Source organism: Polypterus senegalus, chromosome 7, assembly GCF_016835505.1.
Source record: "Polypterus senegalus isolate Bchr_013 chromosome 7, ASM1683550v1, whole genome shotgun sequence".
NCBI lineage: Eukaryota > Metazoa > Chordata > Cladistia > Polypteriformes > Polypteridae > Polypterus > Polypterus senegalus.
This window is the reverse complement of record NC_053160.1, coordinates 18,017,138-18,036,729: the sequence shown is the minus strand read 5'-3', so window position 1 is coordinate 18,036,729 and position 19,592 is coordinate 18,017,138. Positions and strand designations below refer to the sequence as shown.

Below are 19,592 nucleotides of genomic sequence, written 5' to 3'. Positions count from 1 at the left end.
ATCAGAAATCATATGGTAAAGTGAAGCCCCGGCGTATCAGTGGGAGAACTTATCCGCGCGTATATACGGTATCAGCAGTGTCAAACTCAATTCCTGGATGGCTGCAGTAGCTGCTAGTTTTCGTTTTTAGCCATTTTCTCCATTAGGAATCCACTTAATGCTATTAGCACATACTATGTTGTCTTGAATTTTATTTGACTTGCAGTTTGTGTCTTTTTTCTTAAAATCACAGCTCAATAATAATGAAGTGCAAATCAAGTCAACTGATGACCAGGCCAACTGAGATCCCATTCGCACCTGTGCCTTTCATGGGCTACAACTCGTCTTTTCACGGCAACTTTGATATGTTGCAACTTCTTTTTTATTTCGGGCACTGTGCGACTTTGTGAACTTGAGCTTTCGAGTTTCTCTGACACACTATGTCACCACTAGTTTAAATCAACAAATAGTAAATTTTCCCATTGTCTTTTCACAGAACACTGAGCTGAAGGGCTAGTTATACTGATTTGCATATTCAAAGAGGCATAATTCTGGGAGGAACTGGGGTGGGACAGCAGGCGTGTGCACGTGTGTTACTTTTCACACTTACCGGGATTTATGTAGCGGAAGAATGTGAAAGTTGTAGTACGCACAGATTCCTGTATCTGGATTTTTCTGTGCGTAAGCACATTTCGGCTTTTGTACGTACGTCATGTTATAGTGTGAATTCTACGCATGGCGTAGCTCCCTGGTGAATTGTGTGAAACAAGACATCAATGACCATTTCACACATCTTCCTCTGCAGTTATGTATGCACTTTCCTGTGACTGAAGGTGCACAATTTTAGATTTACAATTCTTTCAATTGTTATACCAGCACTTACACTCATCACCTCCCTCTAAATCAGTAAGAGAGCTTAATAGAGGTTGCAATGAATCAAGACTTTAAAAGTAAGTATCAACACCATCTGCCATATATATCAAACAACGCTATGTATATATGAAATATACAAATCTTGAGAACAACTTGAGACTAAAACTACCATGCATTTCACCAAACCTGCAGAAATTGCCCCAAGACACAAGCCCACTCATTACAATGATGGTGAGTAGAATAAATTAAAAATCAGGATAGGATAAATTCAAAAATCAATCTTTTTTTTGTTATTGTGTAAAGTCTATATACTGCATGCCAATTATTGCAGCCCTGGCGGAGTCCAACCTCAACAGGAAACGAGTCCGACTTATTACCAGCAATGCAGACCAAGCTCCTGCTCCTCCTGTACAGGGACTGAATGGCTTGTAACAACGAGCCTTGTATCCCGTACTCTTGGAGCACACCCCACAGGATGCTTCAAGGGACATGGTCGAATGCCTTGTCCAAATCCACAAAACACATGTGGGCTGGTTGGGCAAACTCCCATGCCCCTTCCAGGATCCTGGCCAGGGTGTAGAGCTGGTCCAGTGTTCCACGGCCGGGACGGAATCCGCATTGTTCCTCTTGAATCCAAGATTTGACCATCAACCGAACTCTCTTCTCTAGCACCCCTGAATAGACCTTACCGGGGAGGCTGAGGAGTGTGATCGCCCTATAGTTGGAGCACATCCTCCGGTGACCCTTCCTAAAAAGGGGGACCACCACTCCGGTTTGCCAATCCAGAGGAACTGTTCCCGATGTCCATGTGACGTTGCAGAAATGTGTCAACCAGAACAGCCCCACAACATCCAGAGCTTTGAGGAACCCAGGGTGAACCTCATCCACCCCAGGGACCCTGCCACCTCGGAGCCTTTTAACTACCTCGGCCATCCGGAGTCCTCCAGCTCTGCTTCCTCTAAGGAAGACATGCTGGTGGGATTGAGAAGATCCTCGAAGTATTCCTTCCACTGGTCAATAACGTCTACAGTTGAAGTCAGCAGGGCCCCATCTCCACTGTACACAGTGTTGGTGGAGCACCACTTTCCCCTCCTGAGGTGCCTGACGGTTTGCCAGAACCTTCTTGGTGCTGACCGAAAGTTGTTTTCCATGGCTTCCCCAACCTCCTCCCATGCCCAAGTTTTTGCCACTGCAACAGATGATGCCACCACATGTTTGGCCCGCTGGTACCCCTCAGCTGCCTCTGGAGTCCCACTGGTCAACCAGACCTGATAGGACTCTTTCTTCAGCTTGACGGCCTCTCAAACCTTAGGTGTCATGGATTGACGCCATGAGAGGCACCGACAACCTTGTGGCCACAATTCCGTTCTGCTGCTTAAACAATGGAGGTTGGGAACATGGCCCATTCAGACTCAATGTCCTTCGGTTCCCTTGGAATGAGGTTGAAAATGAAAACTAATGAAAGCATTTAAAATACAATATCAATGTAGGAAAAGTTGCAATAAATGACGGGATGCATCAAATGCAGTTGAAAATAGACGCTCAGTCTCTACATGCAAGCCTGAATGGGGCTAAAAAAGGAGGAAAAAAAAAACAGTGATTACATTTTTGACACTTGCAAAACACTGTTTAATGTTTAACAATAATTTATAGTGTGGGAGAAAGGAAATGTCACAAAGGCAAATGCACAAGGAAGGTCAAAGTCTGTACTGGAAACAGAAGTGAAAAGTCCTGCAGTCTAGTCCTGGGATGTATATTTTTAAATCCATAGTGCATTGCCAAGGTTAACATTTAGGGCTGGGTTGGTTAGTTCATAAATGTATAGTTAAAGTGTCTTATTCTGGCATCAATAATGAGATTTACTGTGATTCCTCTAACACTTTAGTAAATGTTTGACTGCTCTTTATTTGCATGGACATTCTTATCAGTCATTTAATCCAGGATTTGGAACCTCCTAAACTTTTTTGTATTCTCCCACAACATTTTATTTCCTTTCTTCATGTGCTTACTAGGTTTTACATATCTATCGGTTAAACATTATCAAATATATAGTGGTAAAACAGAGTTTATCATTTTTTCTTGGTGTTGCTTTGTATATTGTCCATCCATCCATTATCCAACCCGCTATATCCTAAAACAGGGTCACGGGGGTCTGCTGGAGCCAATCCCAGCCAACACAGGGCGCAAGGCAGGAAACAAACCCTGGGCAGGGTGCCAACCCACCACAGGGCACACACCAAGCACAACTTAGAATCGCCAATGCACCTAACCTGCCTGTCTTTGGACTGTGGGAGGAAACCCACGCAGACACGGGGAGAACACGCAAACTCTACGCAGGGAGGATCCAGGAAGCGAACCCGGGTGTTCTAACTGCGAGGCAGCAGTGCTACCACTGCGCCACGTGCCGCCCACTTTGTTATTATTTATGTTGAAAACCAATGCTCTTCTCACTTAAAATTAGACTGAATCCTTAATTTCTTCCAAATTGTTTCATGATACTTTTTTATACTGTATTAATGTATTTCAATTTGAACTTTAGAACGCAAGCATGGTTGTCATTGTTGATGAGTTTGCACATAACCCCCCACCCCAAACTGGCAACTATGTAGGTTAATACTTAGATAGCTCCGAGTCAGATGTGCAAATGAGATTAATGTGCATCTGTAAATGAGCTCTGTAAGGGTTAGTGAGCATGGCTGAATGTGGAACTGCATATGCTACCATGAAATTACACACTGGGTAGGTTCCTGCCCTCCACCCAATGTTGCCAGCAAGGACTCTGTGCTTTAGTTGTGACCTTGATTTGGGTGGAGAAACGTACATTCTGTTTAATATTCTGAATGAAAATATCCTGATTAGGTAAGAGAAATTATATTGATAATGGATTTTTTCTTTATACCAGGATTTAGCCTAGAGCTTAAATTATATAGGTAATTTGATGTTTAGGCTTTTATGTTTAGACAGAAAATATTCCAACCACTTCATTTTCTTCATATTTTGTTATGTTGCAACCTTGTGCTCAACTCATTTAAATTAATTTCTTCCCTCATCAAGCAATACACAATACCCTGGAATACCAAAACAAAAACAGCATTTTAGAATGTTTTGCTGAAAATAAAACGTGAAATATCCCATTGACAGAATTATTCAGACCCTTTGTTCCGTACTTCACTACGATTCCATTCTGGATATGACATGCTATGCTTCACACACCTGTATTTGGGGATTTTCTGCCATTCGTCTTTAGAGTATAATGGTGTTCTCACATGCTATCAAGAGTTCTCAGAGCTCTGACTTTTCACTTTGCCACTTCAGTACATAAACGTAAATAAGCCATTTTCAGAAAAATGCTCAAATGAACATAAATGGAATATGATCATATGTAATGGAGCAGCTCAATTGAAGAGCCCTCCCCTTTCCCACCACTACCACATTCGTTGGTACCAGTTTATTCCTTGGCTAACATTGCACTTCACGTGATATCAATGTTGCAAAGGGCACTGAGAGATGAGCATAACTATAAAGGAAATGTTACACAAATGCAAAGGAAAAATTATTACAACGAGGCTCTGCCTTATACAGTCCATATCTGAGATGCTACAGCAAGCTATTGGTCAATGTACCCGTTCAGTTTCACAGACTGCTGATACTAAATCCTAGTTACTCCGGTTGTGGATGTAAATGTTGTAAACGCTAGGGGTCACTATTGCCCCTTAAACCCAACAGACAGACATGCAGTATTTTTATTTTGTTTCCTTGTACAGTGTTATCCAAGCACTAGAGCCACAGATAAACAGGCAAAAAACACAAATCTTCTCACTCTGTCTCTCTCTATTTCCTCCTCCACACCTCCCAGCAAGTGCTGTCCACCTCCGCCCGAATCTGGCTCACCGGCTGGGCATTCTGCAGTCCTTTATATAGTCCTTGACTCAGAAGTGCTTTTGTTCTTTCGTTCATGTGACTTGCCAGCACTTCCGGGTCAGACAGAGAATTAAAGTTCTTTAATCACCCTGGAAGTACTTTGAGGTTTCCGTCCTCGTGATCCACTAGTACTTCTGGGCCAGGTGAGAACTTAGTCTCCCACCAACTTTCCACAGTGTCTCCTGGCACCACCATGGTACCCAACAGGGCTGTGTTGCTGGTCTCCATGTCCCATAGTGCCCTGCGTGAATCCGGGGCAGCGCTGCAGTCCAGGAAAGGTGCCGTCTAGCGTCTTGGGGGAGGCAATGTCATACAAAAGCTGCCTTCCCCCGTCGTTCAATCTCAGGGGCGTCCCGGCCGGGTTGAGCTGCCGGCCGTCTCTTACAATATAAATACAATGATGGGAGATGAATCTACAATTCAAATGCACATTTGTGTCTGAGTAAGTTCAATTTTCATTCACAATTGTGTTTTCTTGAAGTGGTTTATTTAATATTTTACAAAAAAATGCATGTGTTTGGGACGATGTGACCATAATATTTTGTTGTTATGTTATTTAATAGTAAGTACTATCCTATTTGTAAATCTAAGATTTTTATCTTATGTTTGTGAAATATTGTGGGTCACTGTTTCTCCTTAAGCCCAACAGACAGACGCTCAGGACACCAGGTAAAAACACCAAGAAGTATTTTGTTAAACAGTGCCCTCCAAGAACCACAGCCACAATAAACAGTCAAATAATCACACTACACAATATTCTTCACTCTCTCTTCTCCTCCGCACCTCCCAGCAAGTGTTGTCCATCTTCTCTTGACTCAGGCTCGTCTGCTCGGTTCTCAGCAGCTTTTTATATAGTGTCCGACCCGGAAGTGCTTCTGCTCTTCCATTCACATGACCTGCCAGAACTTCCGGGTCAGATGGAGAACTTAAGTTTATAATCAAAACAGAACTACTTCTGTGCTTCCATTATCTTAACCTTTTAGTACTTCTGGGCTAAGAGAGAACCTTGTCTCCCAATGTTCTTCCACAGTGTCCTCTGGCGGCACCAATAGTACCCAGCCAGGTGGTATACCGAAACTCCATGTCCCATGGTACATCTACACTCTTACAAATTACAGAGAATTGTATTATATTATGGTCACTTGACCCTAGTGGTTCAATCACATCTACACCCTCAATTCTATCTTGATTAGATGATTTCCCTAATATTTTCTAGGCAAAGCCACATGTCCTCACTAAGATGGAGCTCATCGTCTAACTGAAGAGGACTTGCATTTAAATTCTGTTTGACACAAACAGGAACTCCACCTCCTTTTCTGTTCTGTCTATCCTTCCTAAAATATATGTATCCCTCTATATTACACTCATCCTCATCTTTATTATTTAGCCAGGTTTCCGTTTTTGCTATAATATCATAATTATGCTCTGCTACATACAACTCCAACTCTCTTACCTTATTTTTGATACTTCTAGCATTAAGTCAAGCTATTTATATTGTGTTACTCCTTCTACATTTATATGTTGGTTTAGAATTTACATTACTACTCATTTTTATTTCTACACTGTTGCTTGTTCCTCCATGCTAGGCCTTTTCTAAACTCCCTGCAAACTTCCCAATTTAAACAATCTTCGACTAGTCTGTTCATACGCCTCCCCAATACATTGGTAGTTCAGATGTAACCCATTATGGCAGAACAGGCCCCATCTATTCCAAGAGGAATCCCAATATCCCAAAAACCTATACCCTTCTACCCTGCACCAAGATCTGAGCCACACATTAAGCCTTCTGATCTCCTCAGTCTTACCTGGACTGGCACGTGGAACAAGCAGAACTTCACAGAAGACTACCTTGTCAGTTCTGCTCCTCAGCCTGGCACCTTACTCTTTGCATTTGGATCGCTGAACTGACATACTACCCTTATGTATGTCATTTGTTCCAACATGGACAATGACAACTAGATCCCCCAGGCTCTGGCCAAGAGCCTATCCACCCTTCGAGGGAGGTCCCCGACCTGTGCAAGACTTTCTCTCTCTGGAGCACAACTGCACTTCAATCTCCCTAATGATTGAGTTCCCAATTATCACTACCTCTCTCTTTCTGGGAACTGATTTTGAGGTGGCCCGTTGGGGCTCCTCATCCCTGCCTACCACCTCAGAATTATCAGAGACACCGTTCAGTGGTACGACACTTCTAATTCTGGGGTTGCTGTCTCCAGACAGTGTGCACCCTTTACCCTACACCTTGTGACCATGACCCACCTATTTCTACCTGTCTGGTCTGGAATCTCCTTCTGCGCCACCTTGGGGGTGCACACTATCACTCTAAAGGACACCTGAGCCAGGTCTACCAGTTCTCTGCTACAAACGCAGGCCAGCCAACTCCTCCTCCAGTTCAGTGACCCTAAGCTCGAGATACTGGATCAGCTGGCATCTCATGCAGATGTAGCCCTCATAGACAACTGGCTCTTCCAAACCATCATCTAAAAAGTCCATCATCCAACAGGACTTACATTGCACTGGCCTCATTATTAAAATTTGATTTAGGATTAGTAAAAATGCCTTAACTTTTTTTTTCTTAATATCAAAAGATTTAACTTAAATGGTAACACTAAGAACTGCTACAGCTATTTTACACCTTGTCCCCTTAAGCTCCTGTACTGTTCTCCCTCTCGGCTACCTGTTGTTTGTCCTTCTATGAGAAGGCTTTATTTTTCTCTGTCTGTTCTTCTAATACTACTGACTTCAAGTCAGTAGACGGATTGGGAGAGCATGGGGGGGTCATGAGGGGTGGAAAGGGGTGTGTGGTGCTCCCGATATCTATGCAAAACGATGAAGGTCCAAGTCTTTAGAGTCTGGTGCTTCCTGTCTTGCTATATGATTGTGAGACATGGACGCTATCCAGTGACCTGAGACGAAGACAGGACTCCTTTGTTACTGTGTCTCTCCGGAAAATCCTTGGGTACCGTTGGTTTGACTTTGTGTCGATGTGAAATGCCGCTTACCTGCACACTGCTGAGCCTTCCCCTTTACTGCTTTGAAGTCAGCCGCTGCCTTTTATTCTTTTCTTTTAAACTAAGGAATCATTGTTACGATGCAGTTATTTTCTTACAAATGTCGATATCATTTACTGCTGCGTTTTGCTCTACCTTGTCAATGCTAGTTCAGATACAGATAACAAGAACACTTACAAGTATAAGTAACTTTTCCAAGCGAACCTCCAAATACCCAGCTACTTTTGCTCTTGTTCGGGCGAAAAAAAAATCCCTTCTAAAGGGAAAAAGCTTTAAAAATCCCTGCACGGTTTCTTAGCGGCAACCAAAACCCAAGTTTTTAACAGCAAAATGTATTTTTTTTATTTAACTCTCACACCACAGAAAACACCAACTCTCAGTAGCCTCTAGCATTTGCAGAGATCATGTCAGCAAGTCTCAGCACTCATCACTCCATTAGTCAGCCGTGTAGAGCAGGATGCTTCCTGGTGATGTCAGCTGATTTCTGTCTGTGTCAGCCACCACCTTTTTTTTCTGTGCATGTTTGCCACTACAAATACATCATTTACATTTTTCAGTCTGAACTGGGCTTGTTTAATTCAAGAAACCAACTTCTTGAGTTTAAGGCAAGATTGTTTGTTGTTACTATGATGTATTCTGGCCTAGTTAGTTTTTTTTTGTGGAGTAAGCGTGAGTCTTAAGTTTTGTGGCACCCAGCAGGTCATAACAACCTCCTTGACTATTTTAATTTATAGAAATCTTTCAGAAAATCATTCGGCAGCAAAAGTACTTCCAGTATCATCACAGTGTTCCACACCTTTTGCCTCAGTGCCATCTGTTCCTTGCCAGTAATTTGTCAAATTCTTGATGTAGGAGTGTGGTGCTGATTGTGCCAAGCTGCAGAAGAGCGAATTGGCGTGTAGGTTCAACAAAGAGGCATTGCTGCGACCTTACACCTCAGAACACTCTTGGGGAGCAACCTATGGAGATCACAAGCAACACCTGGAGTTCAGTCATGAACAGTACCAGGAACTGCAGAAGTACGCCAAGGAGATTGGCATCTTCTTCACTGCATCAGGGATGGATGAGGTATGGTATTCTCTGAGGTGGCCTATTATATACCATGAAAAATAAATTGTTATAAGATTTGAAGACAACATTACATATTTATAATTAAATGCATTAGTTTGCAGTCTCTCTAGTGATAATTTAATGAATAAAGGCATTCTATCATAAATACAATTAAGTTTCCAGCCTATTCTTCTCAGTTGGTTAGCCTGGTGGCCCTGAAACTTGATAGACTTGACTATGGCAGTGTATTTAGGGCCAGCCTACTGAATGAATTTCTCATTTTGTTTCAAAACTCCTGTATCATTCTCTATCATTCCTAGAAAATGTCTTTATGGAGGCGTCTTTCACTTGTGTTTGGCTTACTATCTACTGATAGATCCAGTCTTGGGATCTAGAAGAATGGTTATGTACTCCTTAAATAACTGTGGTTAAGCAAGGAACAGAAAGGATCTTATAATCTGTGATTTTCATTTGCATTTGTTGAGCATAATCCAAACAACCCATGTGGATGTGGAATCAGAGGTTTTGAAACTCAAGAATTCTGAATATTTGGTTGGAAGTGGAGTATCTGGCATGTTTAGAAGGTTCATATTTTGTTTATGTTTTACCACATTGCCATTTTGTTTTCCCAGTGAGCACCACTGTTTTTAGAGTTTTCACATTCTCTGTCCCCTGGCAACAATTCCCAGAATGCTCTACAGCACACTCTTTGGTGGCATAATCAGAGAGACAGCTTGATGAGTTTGATGGATGAACGGTTTTTTTTTTTTAGCTGTGCTAAAGAACTTTATTTTTGTTCTTCTCTGCCTCTGAATCTCTGTTGTTAATTTTTGACTTCGATTTCTGGCTTTGACACCCGATTGTGTTGTCTCCTAGTTTTGGCCTTTGCCCACTCTCAGATTACATTTGTCCTTTTTTTTTCTTCTTTTACTCTCTTTCATGGGTCAGTAAAAAGGGAAGGAAAATCATCTGTAAAAAAAGAAAAAATGTCAGACAGTTTCCAATGAAATCATGATGTCGACCTCTGCTTATCAATAACCATTTCACATTTTTCTTTTGTGTCAGATGGCAGTCGAGTTTCTTCATGAGCTCAACGTTCCATTTTTTAAAGTTGCATCTGCAGATTCCAACAACTTGCCATACCTTGAAAAAACTGCAAAAAAAGGTAAGATAATGAGACAAAAGCCTATATAGTGTCAGGTTCTGGCTGAGACTCAGATTACATCCATACTAAAAATGGTGTTTTTAAATGAAAATGATCAACGTCCACACTGGTGTTTTCACATCATTTACAAAAGTATGTCCATCTACACTAAAATGACTGAAAAGGCATAGGACCAAGATGTTCATTTACAATGGGCATGCATGATTTGGTGGAAAAATCCTTGATGGATGGTAACGGTGCTAGTCACGGGATTTATTGAAAAACTGTAGTGACCAGTAAATTATTTGCCTTTTGTGCATGTATGCAGCATTCAAACTTCCATCCATCCATCCATTTTCTAACCTGCTGAATCCAAATCTACCTGCTGAATCCAAATACAGGGTCACGGGGGTCTGCTGGAGCCAATCCCAGCCAACACAGGGCACAAGGCAGGAACCAATCCTGGGCAGGGTGCCAACCCACCGCAGGACACACACAAACACACCCAACACACCAAGCACACACTAGGGCCAATTTAGAATCGCCAATCCACCTAACCTGCATATCTTTGGATTGTGGGAGGAAACCGGAGCGCCCGGAGGAAACCCAGAGAGAACATGCAAACTCCACGCAGGGAGGACCCGGGAAGCGAACCCAGATCCCCTAACCGCGAGGCAGCAGCGCTACATTCAAACTTTACAAAATTCAATTTCGATGCATACAAGTAAGCAACACAACAAGGTGGAAAACAACTCTTTTATGCCCAATAATGTTGGCATATGTTGTTCTTCCATGAAAGGTGACCAATCAGGGAATGAGACATTGTAAAGAGCAGGATTAAATCAGGGAAGGGCCATGTAATAAGCACAACAAATCAGAGTGCAATTAAAGTCGTGTTTTAAAAAGCCTGTTTTTCACCCGTCCATATTGCAACACCGAGTCTTCAGATGTATGCAGCTCAGTAAAGCATTTTCAAAGGTCTTTGTTTTCGGGAGTTAGAAAATGCTGGGGTATTTTGGATGAAAGGCTAAAATTTTGAAACAAAAATATAATAGTGTGGATTGTAGCTTCAGTCACTGGCTTTAGTTTTGTTCAATGCTGCTTATTTATTTTATTTTTCTTTGTGAATTTTTCAGGAATTGTTAATGAAGGCGTCATTGTGAATTTCATATTTTAACTAGTATAGACATAGTTTTATTTGTTTTTGTTAATAGATTTGCAATTATCTTTATTTTTCTTGGTCCTTTGTTCTATTTTGCCTTTTGCTTTTTTCTTTTTTGTTGAACTAAAAGGAATGATTTGATGCTAACAGGGCAGCCACCTAAGTCCCTTTTAAGATGTTCACAAGCCCCATTTTGACTTTGTGGGTTTTCTCAGGGTGCTCCGGTTTCCTCCCATAGTCCAAAGACATGCAGGTTAGGTGGATTGGTGGTACTAAATTGGCCCTAGTGTGTGGCTGATATGTGTGTGTGTGTGTGTGTTTGCCTTGCGATGGACTACTGCTCTCTCCAGGGTTTGTTCCTGACTTGTTTCCTATGCTAGCTAGCATCGTCCCCTGCGTCCCTGTTTAGGATTAAGTGGGCTACAGACTGGTTTTATGTCTTTAGTGCCTTTATATGGAAAGATTATTCCTGCCAAAATTAAATGCAATCCAACATGTTAACTACATTACAATGTAATGCCTATGCACAAGGTGCATTTCATTTTAACTTGTGTCATAATCGTGTCATAATTCAAAACATATCAATGAAATGATCATTTGCTTTTCACTATGGCACACAATTTTTCCATTACTTTAAAATGCAATACAATGGCATCACAGTTAGGAGACCCAGGTTCACTTCCCGGGTCCTCCCTGTGTGGAGTTTGCATGTTCTCCCCGTGTCTGCGTGGGTTTCCTCCTGGTGCTCTGGTTTCCTCCCACAGTCCAAAGACATGCAGGTTAGGTGCATTGGCGATTCTAAATTGGCCCTAGTGTGTGCTTGGTGTGTGGGTGTGTGCCCTGTGGTGGGCTGGCACCCTGCCTTGGGTTTGCTTCCTGCCTTGCGCCACGTGTTGGCTGGGATTGGCTCCAGCAGCCCCCTGTGACCCTGTAGTTAGGATATAGTGGGTTGGATGATGGATAGATAGTTCTTTAGCGACTATTCCGAGTGTATTGCATTTCGATTCAAGACCATGCATTAATCATGCCAAAACTGAATACATTTAATTGAGCAATCAGTGTCAAAAGGTGTGGGACAAGCTTTGCTTATTGGTCATTGAATATTTTCTTTTTCTATGGTGTGCATCCAGTTTTATGAAAAAAGTAAGGTCTGAATTCTTACTTCTCCAGAGTTTGGCAGCTTCTTTTTATCCCTGTAAACTCCGACATAAGTTTCTTCGAATTTAAAATTAGATTTTAAAAATTTGTTTCATCTCCGCAAGTGAATTATCTTGTACTCTGAGACACGCTCTGGGGGATGATCTCACTCACATGTGTCCTTTTAACTGATTACTAGCATGCAGGCCTTGGGGGAGTGTCTTTTCTGAGAACACTGAATGTAAATGATCAGAATTATTATTTGTTACTGAGATATTTTCCACTGAATATTATTGATTATGGTTTTTTATTTTCTTGTTTTATCGTTACAAATACACAATTTGTACCACTTGCAGGTCGTCCCATGGTGATTTCCAGTGGGATGCAGTCAATGGACACCATGCGACGTGTTTACAAGACAGTAAAAGCGCACAACTCAAGATTTTGTTTCCTGCAGTGCACCAGTGCTTATCCTCTGAAGCCAGAAGAAGTTAATCTGCGTGTCATACTGGTGAGACATTAAAAGTTTAAATTAACCTGGAGTACAAGGTTGTTTTTTTTTTTTTTGCTTTTTTTCAAAAGTAACAATTACAACTAAATTATTTCAATCTGTTCTTTTAAATGATTAAAAAAAAATTAGTAAATATAAATTATTTCGAAAGTACAGGGTGCGTACAAAGTCCATATACAGTAATCCCTCCTCGATCGCGGGGGTTGCGTTCCAGGCCCCCCCACGATAGGTGAAAATCCGTGAAGTAGAAACCATATGTTTGTATGGTAATTTTTATATATTTTAAGCCCTTATAAACTCTCCCACACTGTTTATAAATATTCCCCACAGAGTTATATGGCATAATCCCTTTGTATTCTCTTAGATATTAGGTAAGATTCATTGAAATTATGTATATAAACACACTGTTTATATAAAGTAAAACCTAAATATTATTTTAAAGATATCGAGTGTCTCCGATATCACATATGTTACAGCCATTACGATAGACAGGCCACCAGCAGTAAATACGCACAATGCAAGAAAAATAGTATACAGTAAATATGTGTGTACAGCGACACTAAACGTACGTACATGTACTAAGTACTGTAAGTAGAAAATTAATTATGGTTACTCACCAACAATGACACGATGACTTGTCCGATAACAATGAGTTTTATTTTACTGCACAACAAAGGAGAGCGTTACAGCTCTTCTAAAGGAGCCTCTTCAGGAAACTGTGTAGCACCGCCGCTGTTCTTCTTCTGGCAGTCTTCAATGCAAATCCCTAAAGCAGATTCCATCCGGACTACTGCCTTATTACATCCACTTACAACTCGTTTTGCATCCTGGTTAAAAGGACACTGTGGCCGTAGATCTTATATTCCTTTCCTACTTTTTAAGTAAAAAGAATCGTAGCCTTCAACAAATCCAAACGCTTACCTTTTCGCAATCGTAACATCTTCCGCTTATGCTTGGGCACGGCCCCTGAAGCAGTAGCAGATCGTTTTGGAGCCATAATGAAGGGCTTGACTATGCACAAAGATAAACACAAAAGAGCACAACTCTTTACACAGCGAAACACGTTGATGCTGAATGAGCGAGACGAGACATCCTGGTTAACACTGCATTCAGCACGCAGGAACTTAACTGCGTGCTCTGATTGGTTAGCGTCTCAGTCATCTGCCAATAGCGTCCCTTGTATGAAATCAACTGGGCAAACCAACTGAGGAAGAATGTACAGGAAGTAAAAAGACACATTGTCCGCAGAACCCGCGAAGCAGCGAAAAATCCGTGTTATATATTTAGTTATGCTTTCATATAAAATCCGCGATAGAGTGAAGCCACAAAAGTCGAAGCGCGATATAGCGAGGGATTACTGTACCCCTATCTTTTGGAGGATTTTGAAAGCTAAAGGTTACCTCATAGGAATCCAAAACATCTGTATGGGTCCCTCCATGATCCCTGCATAGCCGAATGTGTCGCCAGGTTCTCCTGCTCATGTTCTGCAACATTTGCGGGGTGACTTTCTGGAATGCTGCGCGAACCACATGTTTCAGTTCATCGTTCGATGAATAACTGTACTGCCACACATTATCTGGAGTTGTGAGATCAGGGCTTCTCGGAGGCCATGGAAGAGAAGCGGGATTGTTGTTTGATCCTCGTCCGATCCAACGATTCCCAAAAACTTTGTTGAAGCGATCACGCACGGTGATTGCGAAATGGACAGGTGCCCCGTCTTGTTTAAACCAAACACTGTCAAGGACGCCCTGGTTTCTCAGTTGCGGGATGAGCCAGCCATTCAGCATTTCCAGACAACTGATTTGGTTAATAGAACCATCAAAAAAATAAGGGCCAAACAAATACTGTGCTGTCATTCCGGCCCAGATCATCACGTGTGGTGGGTTAGGCTCAATTTTTTCAAAGAAATGTGGATTTTCTTTTCCCCAGAAAAACACGTTTCGGTTGTGGGAGCCGCGATAAATCGTGCTCTCGTCAGAGAACATAACCTTTTCCTTCTCGGCATTTGTTGGAAATTGGTGCAGCATCAGATCACAAGCTTCCTGACGTCTGTCCAAGTCAGCATCCAAACGCTCCGTGATCGTGAAAACACTTGTGTCACCCATCGCTTTGTCTTGGAACGACCGCCACATTGTTGCGATTTCTTGAGCGGCAGCAGGTGGCAGCACCAGGCAGGATGTCGGAAATACACCTTGAAATACCGGGAAGACTTGGGCTGATATCCACAGGAACCAAATTGTCATGGTTATTCCTGTAAATGCTCCTAAAGATAGGGGTATATGGACTTTGTGCGCACCCTGTAGAAAACACAATATGCAAATACTGAAGTATTTAATATGTGTTGCGAGGTCATCATAGGACACATTAACTCTTATAATATCCCTCAATCAGATAAACTAACATGCATTTTTAAAGGTGAATTTTCATCAGGTTTTACAAACTGCTTCCTTGAGGTCACCAAGAAAACATGCAAACCTTATCTGGGTAGGACACAGATTATAGATAAAGAGATATTCATTTTATGACATTTTCCACTCATTCACACATTCATTTATTGATTCATTCATTCCTTAACTTAATATTTAACAGGATCTACTCCTCTACACCATGAAGTAATAATACATAATAAAGTAGAAACTATATTTTTTCTAATCAAAAGCTTATGACATGATATGTTCTGGAAATGTAAAATATATTAGGAAGCAGCAACCTGGTGGCCATATACTGGGGGCACTTGTTTATGGCAAAAGGATAAAGAAACCAAGTGATAACCACCGTAATGGCAGAAAGAGAAAGAGTGTCAAGCACATTGCAGAAGTTTACTTACCTTAGCATTAATCCCGAGTGTGTGACTCAGGCTTTTAATTCTATGTTATTATGGTAAACCCCAAGTTAGACTGACTGTAATGTTTAATGATCTGCTTTACAATTTTAAACCTTAGATACCTCTCAGGACAGTATTCTGATGCCATCTACTGGATGAAATAACATTATTCTGAAAAAAATCATAAATGTGTCTATGCATTTTGCCAAGCTATGGGAACTCATTAATATTCATGAGTGGGTTGGAGCATTTAATCTAAACAAAATGATAATGTAAATGAGAAGCTATAAAGCCAGTTTTTGAACAAACTGAAAGTGAACCATTAATTGAATCAAATAATAATAACGATCTGCGATGGGCTGGCGCCCTGCCCGGGGTTTGTTTCCTGCCTTGCGCCCTGTGTTGGCTGGGTTAGGCTCCAGCAGACCTCTGTGACCCTGTAGATAGGATATAGCGGGTCCGATAATGGATGGATGGATAATAATGATAATGTGAATTGGTTATCAGACCCTGACATGGATAGTGAAACTGGAATGTATGGCATGTAGTCCCATGAGCTTTATGGCAAAAAATTCAAAATGATTGTTTTCCAAGTAGAAGGACAAGAAAAACTTTAACACTGTTCACAATGTAACAACTGTCAATGTTTGTTTTTGGGGAAATGTGGAAGTCACCAAGCCCTGCACTGTGGTAACCCGCAATAACTCAATGGGTGTATCAATTAGGTGGCTCAGGAACTGACATTCTACACTCTCCTGCAAATGAAACAGAAAAAATATTACAAAAGAAGTGCATAAGGAAACACGTTTCTACTGTCCTGACTGAGACATTGGGTTGTGCATTGGTGACTGTTTCAAAACATATCACACAAAATATGTGTAATAATTCTGCATCATTGCAGCAATGGACACTCAATGTATTTTTTAATGTATTTTATTTTTTTAGAATTTGCATGTATCTGTTACACATAATATTTTTTCTTGTTGAAAAAAATTAAATAAAACATATAGACAATAAAAAAGTAATCCTGAATTAAAAATTTTATGTAGCAGGCATCTGGCACTCCAGCCACTGTAAAAAGTAAAACCTCACACTGTTCCAGTGTGGTGCTGACGTGGTACCTGCTGCACTCAAGTCCCTATCTCGATGGTTCATTGTGTGGCGGGTGCAGCAACATGCTATCAGCACATGTTTCCCACTTCTAAATCTGGTAACCATAAAAGATGTCAGAGTGAAAATCAACCTGTATTTTTTCATTTTGAGAACAGAAGAATTTCTTGCCAAATGAGAAAAGTTCTGCTTGCTCTAGATGAGCCACCAGAGGTGATGAAATACATTATGACTTCTGAAGTGAATAAATTAATTTGAAAACATAAGAAGTACCAACAGTTCCATAGTGATGATCAAACCCTGCTAAATTGACTTCACTGCAATTTTGCTTAAATGTTCACAAAATGTATTGAAGTCAATAGGGGAAACGAGGAAATAAACTAGTTTTGAGTTTATTATCATGGTGCAGTGTTCTTTATATTCTCCCTGAGAGCAAGGGAAGTATTCGCAAACTATGCTGGACTGATTATTGTGACCAAAAATGTGATCCGAGCTGTGACTCATCAGTGCTAACTTGTGCACCACCATGACTCGGACAATAAAAGATGCCAACCGAAAGATAACCAAAAACCAAATACAACACATGATCACAAACTAGCCATAAGTAAATAAAGTATAAGTCACTGCACTCACAGAGTTCTAATCTTGAGGCACACGTTGGCCATGCCATGAAGCAGCACCTTGGGGCCTTGCTTATTCTACTGTTTGAAGTTGCAGGTCCAGGTACACCAAGAATATTTTCCTTGCTTCCTATGAATCTGTGCAGATGCTTTGTACTTTTTTCATCCATTAAGAAGGCAGATTTGTCTGTAAATAGTAATACATTTTTCATAATTATTATTTCACGGGTCTCTAGTGTTTTCTGATGAGGGGAGGTGGAGTGAGAGGGCTTCTTTAAGGTTTGTTTTGAGTCATAGTTGTGGCACATGGCTAATTATGCATGCAATTACTTAAATGATTTCCTGAGGACTGAGGAATTTCCTGTAAGTGTGGGTTCCCTTTGTTTGCACCACCCATCACTACTACTGATTGGATGGTTTAGGGAAGTCCTTGGATCAGCCCTCCTATAGTCTCTCACAGCCTCTGTAAGACATTCGATTAAAAAAAAAAAATCTTTGCAACTATATAGTGCTTTTCTCTCGCTCAGCAATTGCAGGTTAAAGGCCTTGCTCAAGGGCTCAAGAGAGCAGAGTCTCTTTTGGCATTTATGGGATTTGAACCGGCAACCTTACGTTTGCCAGTGCAGATCCCTAGCCTCAGATGTTAACTATAAAGGAAGTAAAAATTGTAAGAAGATTTCCATAGATGGACCTGTGGAAGGATTCTTACATAACCTGGAGGGGCAAAGTGTGGAGGGCCAACAACTCCACCTAATATATAGGTTGTGTGCTATATATACTGTATATATATTGTGGACGCGGCCCGGACACAGACAGGCGGACATGTTGTTCATCACCACCACACTTTTATTTACACAAATAATTTACAATAAAGTCAAGTGCACACAAACCCCAAACACAGTCCTGGCCACACAATGCCTTCTGCTTCGGGCCGCCTCCACTCTCTCTCCTGCTTTGTCCTGCTTCCACCCGACTCCAGCCTCGAATGAAGGGAGATGGCCCCTTTTATCTCATCCCGGATGAGCTCCAGGTTTTTCCCGGCATTCCTCCCTGGACACGCCCTAGTGTGGCGGAAATGCCAGCTGTTCTCCCGGAAGCTCTCCGGGTGTCCCTTCTCTTCTTCTTCCTGTGTGGCGGAAGTGCTGAGGTCCAGGGTCCCCAAGGCATTGGGGTGCCCCCTGGTGGTGACCACAGGTCCCTACAGGGTTGGGCTTCCAAGCCCTCTACTCGTGGCCCCCAAAGCAACCAGGATGGCGGCCCCCACGTTATCCAGGGTGGGCGTAGACCCTCTTCCGGTCCCTTAAGGTGTCCCGGCCAGGTCGTTGCCCCTGGCATCCCTGACAATATATATATACTGTATATATTTTTATGTTTGTCTTTGTTGATATCGTATTATTGCCATTGTTCTTAGGAGACATGCACTTAAGAATCTCATTGCCCATATATACTATATGTTATGTACATATGACAATAAATTTAAAATATTTACAGCAAACTCAATTTTGTCATTATATTCATCATCTCAACTCTTCTTCTGAAAGCACTTTTCCTGCTCATCCATGACTTCTCTGTACCCAGCTATGCATTTCATTTCTTTCTGAGAAATTCCTAGGTGTTCCTAAACTAGCCCAGACATATAATCCCTCTAGCATTTCTGGGTTTTCCATAAGGTCTCCACGCAGTGTGACATGCCTGGGGCACTATCCTCCAAAGGTTCTGATTTAACCTTAGTCTTTCATGGATCCATCAATTATCTTTTTTTCCTACCACATTCACTGCTCACATAATCCCAGTGCTGACTCCACCTCACACCACTCTCTTGAGGTCAGAGGTCATCATCTCCACTTATTTTTTCATCTGTTCAAGATGATCCAGGTCCCAGCAACCTTTCTGAGACTCACTGGTGGCCTAGTACCACCGATCAATGGGTTTAAGCCAAGGAGTGGGTCTATAAGTTCTTAACTCTAAGTGCATGACTATCTCTCTCTCACTCACACACACACACACACACATACATAACCTCTTCATTAACTTCACAAGATGGCTCTGTCCTATTTAAATGTTTGTCTACAAACATTTTTATATTATCTCCCTCCTGTGTGGAAATTTCAAGTACTGTATAACATTTCTTAGTGTCAGATTTATGGATGAAAGATGACCAGGCATAAAAGGGTTGCTTTAGATTTAGTGCACGTTTATTTATTTTAGAAGTTTCTTATTCATTGTTTTTAAGACTTTACTCACCATTAT

At 41.5% G+C, this 19,592-nt stretch overlaps 1 protein-coding gene across 1 annotated transcript in view; it reads left to right on the top strand.

The window, feature by feature from the left end:
* Positions 1–19,592, top strand: part of LOC120532358 (sialic acid synthase-like) — a 39,275-nt gene that overhangs the window by 10,622 nt on the left and 9,061 nt on the right. The window contains exons 2-4 of the mRNA XM_039758274.1: positions 8,637–8,852; positions 9,900–9,999; positions 12,634–12,788. Of these exons, the coding sequence (XP_039614208.1) occupies positions 8,637–8,852; positions 9,900–9,999; positions 12,634–12,788 (471 nt within the window). The remainder of the gene's footprint in view (positions 1–8,636; positions 8,853–9,899; positions 10,000–12,633; positions 12,789–19,592) is intronic.